General features: G+C 54.1%; 1 protein-coding gene across 1 annotated transcript in view; it reads left to right on the plus strand.

Annotated features, from left to right (window-relative positions):
• Positions 1-1,370: 1,370 nt before the first annotated feature.
• Positions 1,371-4,784, plus strand: part of PEBP4 (phosphatidylethanolamine binding protein 4) — a gene marked incomplete at its 3' end in the record, with an annotated part of 87,359 nt that continues 83,945 nt past the window's right edge. The window contains exons 1-3 of the mRNA XM_009273064.1: positions 1,371-1,446; positions 2,341-2,486; positions 4,030-4,162. Coding sequence (XP_009271339.1) covers positions 2,347-2,486; positions 4,030-4,162 — 273 coding nt within the window. The remainder of the gene's footprint in view (positions 1,447-2,340; positions 2,487-4,029; positions 4,163-4,784) is intronic.

The raw sequence follows: 4,784 nt of genomic DNA on the forward strand, positions 1-4,784 counted from the left end.
ATAGTTCGTCTTACACGGGATGCTGCAAGAGAGATTATTGCTCCCATGGGTTTTTCTTCCAGAGCATCCCCGGGGGATCCCTCTGCACCTTGTCTGTTGGCAAACCCTTTTGTGCTGATCCCATAACCTGACGATCCTCTCAGGAGATCTCCAGATGGAAGTGGCTGACATAGCCTCTGCATGAAGGGCTTCTCTCTGCCTCTGGGCTTAAAATAAAGTAAAATACCCCTGTTTGGCTTGCTCAGATTTCATCCTGTCCCTGGCTTTTGCTGTTATTTGGGTAACCTCTGCAAAGTTACTGCAGGAACCAACTGGAGCTGGTTACTGCAAAGTACTGATGCTCCTCTGGGACAGACCTGAGGGTCTGAGCTGCCAGGGCTGCAGCAATGCAAGCCTTGTGCCAGCTTTGCTGTTTTCATGCTTGAATAAATGGCAAAAATCGATGGGTTTAACATGGTGAGAGTCACTTTGGTCAGAAGAGTCCCTTGTCCATGTCTACAGCTCTCCTGGTGGCTGAGTCCCTGTGTCCGTCCGGGTCAAAGCCACTGTCCCTTTGCCTGCCACCCTCTTGCCAAGCTTTCAGCTGAGCTGTCAGCTTTCCAAGGGAAGTCCTGCTCTTCTAAGAAATCCACCTTTCTGCAGCAGAGTGTCTCTGGGCAGCTGTAGTGATTAACAGTCCTTGGGCATGCTTTGCCTAGGGCTGCGATTCCCCCTGCGTGGCTCCCCTGGGACCCCAGGTTATCAACCCCCCAGCTTGCGACAGCGTGTGAGGATGTAAACCCCATTTTGGTGATACTGACTCATGCAAACCAGTGCTCCTGACTCCGATGGGAAAAGCATTACTCACGTGAGCCTGTTTGCAGGATCAGGGCTCTAATTACGGGGTTTGCCCATCTCGTAGCGTGGGAACCGGAGCCATTAGCCCCTAAACCTCCAGATCATTCCCAATACATTAATGTTTCTAATTAGTTAAGCCTGATGCCTTTTTCTCCCCATAATGACAGTGGCGCTAGTACTTACTCGTGTTCACTCTGCGTGCTGGTACTTCATTATATAATGATACAGTATGTGTTGTAATACCTATTCCCAACTGACAGTGGGTTTTTTGCATATGCCTCATCCAGGACTGATTAGGCAATGGAAAAGACAGGCTAATGCAAATAAATGTTTGGGTCGCATCCTTTCTAACGAGCTGGGAAGCTGTCAGTGCAGGGGGGGATTAGGGCCAGGTGAGGACCCAGAGCTGGTGGGTCAGTTGAAGGTTGCTGTGGGATGGAAATCCGTTGCTGGTTTTCATGCTCCTTTAGGGGATGAGCTGCCCCTTCCCCAGGCTGTCTTTCGTTCCCAGTCCCTTCTTCCCTTCCTTCCAGGGAAACCATCTCCGTGGCAACCTCGAGCCTCTGGGCTCTGCCTCAGAGCTGCTCGCCCATCCCCAGGACCCTGTGGGTAAGTGCCTTGGCAGGGCCAGCCGTGGTGGCCCTGGCCACTGGGTCCATCAGGCTGCTGCAGGCACCTCAGTGCAGCCTGGGGAGGCGAGGGCTGCCGTTGGGCTTGGCAGGGGTGTGGGTATATAAACCTCATACCCCGGCTCCCCTCATCCTCGGGGCTTGGCTTGTGCTTTGTAGACTTAAAAATGGGTGGCCAAGGCTGTCCTCATATGGAAAAAGCTCTGCCCTGGCTCTGGAGGGGGTGCCTGGGTTCAAGATGAACTCCTGTGCCTGTTCCCCTGGCAGAGGCTTTCCCTGGGGTCAGGGTGTGTTGGTCAGTGTCGCTGCTGGTCGTGCATCCATCAGTAGCGGTCTTAGTTAATCCATGACCAAGCCTGATACCAGTTTTTCATCTTTTTCATCACATTTGAGTCCTAGGGAGCGCAGCAGGGTTGGCACCTGGAGACAGGGACTCTGTCCCCGCTTGGAGTGTGGTGTCACGGTGATCACCGTGGAGGTGATCGTCGCTGGGCTGGGCTGCCCAGCTTGTGAGGTCATATGTGCACATCTCTGGTGCTGTGCAGGAGGGTGGTGATCTGTCTTCCTTGTAGGTGGGCAGAAACGGGTCCTCTGAGACGTGGGGTCTTGCTGCGAGCCTGCTCAGTGTTTCCTGGCACGGGGCAGCAGCAGGAAACACGGTTCACTTCTGGCATAATTGGGATTAATGATGTGGAAGTGGGGGGAAAAAAAGCTGTGTAAGGATGGGTGTGCTTTGCCTGGAGCTGGTTCCTGGGGGGGCTGAGCCAGAGCATGGTGGTGGAGATGCAGTGGCTGCTAGCAGGTGCTGGGGGGCCAGCGCTGGGTCCCAGCTCTGCCCGTGGGACTGACCCTCTCTGTCCCTTGGTCCCCACAGGGCAGGATGAAGCTGCTGGGTGCTGTGTTGCTGGCTGCCAGCCTGCTCAGCACTGCTGCCCAGGGGGAGCAGCCCCCCTGGCCGGACGAGCCTTCGCGGACCTGCTTCTTCCAGATGCTCAGCAGCGTGGACAGTGAGTTCTGCAGGTGAGTGACTCCTTGTTGTCTCTTTTCCAAACTGCACAAGCCCTGGGCATCCAGTCATGTGCTGCCCTTGCATGTCACCTCCTGGGACAGTTAATTCCAGTATCCCCTTTGCCAGGGCTATAAATATTGGTTGCTTTCTTCCTTTTGCCAGGAATCTGGGCCAGAGCGAAGCAGAGCAGTGCCTGCCGCACTGTGCAGCTCTTGTTTTATGCAAGCTGAGATCTTAGTGTCTCTGGTCACCTCGAGTTGTTCCTTGGTCCATTTTTGCAGAGGCTTTTAAAGCGACTTACAGCATCAGAGATGATGTTTTCTGCAGAAAGTTTCAGAGGAAGGAAGCGACTTTTGGGGAAGGAAAGTGCTAGAACAGGTGATCCCACAGACCTCAAAGCCCATCCTGCAGAGATGTTAATGCTTGAGGTGTGGGCATGGGAAGAGGAGGAAGGCTGGGGAGCTTCTCCTGGGGCTGCAAACAAGCAGTTTGATGCTGTACCAGCTGGGCCCCCAGCTGAACAGCCACTGAATGTACCCTTTTATCAAGTGTTTTGATACTGAAGGTCCTTGGCTTAAACTCTTGTTGCCTGTGGGTTGCTGTAGATGGGAGGCAGGGCTGGGTGAGCAGCAGCACACACGTGCCCCTTGCCTTTGGGGGGTTCTTAATATCCCACATTACTGGGAGCTTCTGCATCAAAAACATGCTTTCTGCTGCTTTTCAGTTAACCAGAATGCTCTCTAAATATGAGCAAGTTAAGCTTCTAAAGGCAAGCAGAGACTTCACTTGGCCCCAGCTTCCTCCCACAAACCATGAGTTCAAAGCACCTTGCTTTGAACTCTCAGCCTGCTTTGTGCCAGCCCCGCGCTGCTGCAGGTGTTTGCTCAGCAGCCTCTTGGGCTGCAGGATTTAAGGGCCCCTCCTGCAAGGGTCATGTCTGTGGCAGCTAATCTTCAGGGTGGCCTTGAGACTTGCTATCCACACTCTGCAGTGACCCGACAGCTTGCTCCAGCAGCCCCTTTCTCTGCTAGATAACGCAGAAGGGGAAAGCATTTCATGCAGAAGTCAGAGCTGGAGATATCTGACCTATCAGTACCCAAACCACAGTGGAGGCTTGTCCCTGCTTTCATATCACAAGTGGGAGAAGGGGGCTCAGAGCTCAAACAGCTTGTCTGAGGCCAAGGGGGAGCGAGGGTAGCTTTGCTCTCCTGCTCTCCATCTTCAAGCCTTAGTTTAACCCGTATGGGCCATGATTTTTAAAGACTATGGAAAATCCTGGGAATGATCTAAAGTGTGCCGAGCCATAATGAATGTTTAAAGTCTTGCTGCTGCTTGAGAGAGGGAGCAGAGCCCACGGTTATGTTACAGCATGGGAGGGCCTTTACCCTGGTGCACAAGCTGCCCGGCACCTTTGGTGACAGGAGGTGGGATCCTGCATCTCCCACCCAGCATTGCAACCGCAGGTCAAGGCTGGCTGGGATGTGGCACTAATTCCCATCCCCTGTGTGGTGTGCTCTCGCCCTACATGCTCTTCTCTCCCCTTTTCTTCCCCAGAGGGGATTTAGAAATTATCTACCCGGAGCTGGGCGATGTGGGCTGCACGTACATCCCCAAGTGCCACCAGTACCGGCAGCGGATCAGCAGGGAGTGGGGCAGCCCCCGTGTGCGGTACCCCCAGGCTGAGAAGGTGAGTCCTGAGTCGTGTTGCTCAGGGGCAGCTGCCTCTGCTCCATGTTTCTGTGTTAATTAAAGGTGTAGCCAGATCACGGGGGAGGAATTCATTGGGAAAGGACTGCTTACACACGTGCGCGCTTGTACTTTGAGCCTGGCCGTGACACCCTGGCTGGGAGCTGGGCCAAGCAGGGACACCCGGCGCCTGTGCTTTGGGTGCTGGCCACGGCCCGGGAGCTGTTCACCCTGTGCCATGCGTGGCTTCGCACTGCTGTCCCGCGGCCAAAGCGCCGTCGGCTGCTCGGGTTGTGCTTGTTTAAGTTGTGCCTGAAGTCAGGGTGACTTTCTAAGCTTTGTCCTGTGTTTCCCCCATTGCTTCAGGGTTTTGGGTTGAGGCCGAGCCGTGGGTAAACTTAAACTAAATTTTTGCTACAATGTAGCAAAAAAAAAAAATTTTGCACGCATCGATTTTTCTTGCAATTGCTTGTAAACTCCTTAAAGCAAACGTAGGCTTTGGCTGGGTGTTTCCATCCCTCGCCGGTGTCCGCGGCTGGTGTCCGCCTGCAGAAACCGGGTTAATTAATCCGAGAAGCCCCCGGGCCGCGCAGGGGCTGTAGGATTTGTAACGCGGGGTTAGC

The sequence above is a fragment of the Aptenodytes forsteri genome, unplaced genomic scaffold (assembly GCF_000699145.1).
Source record: "Aptenodytes forsteri isolate BGI_AS27 unplaced genomic scaffold, ASM69914v1 Scaffold158, whole genome shotgun sequence".
Lineage (NCBI taxonomy): Eukaryota > Metazoa > Chordata > Aves > Sphenisciformes > Spheniscidae > Aptenodytes > Aptenodytes forsteri.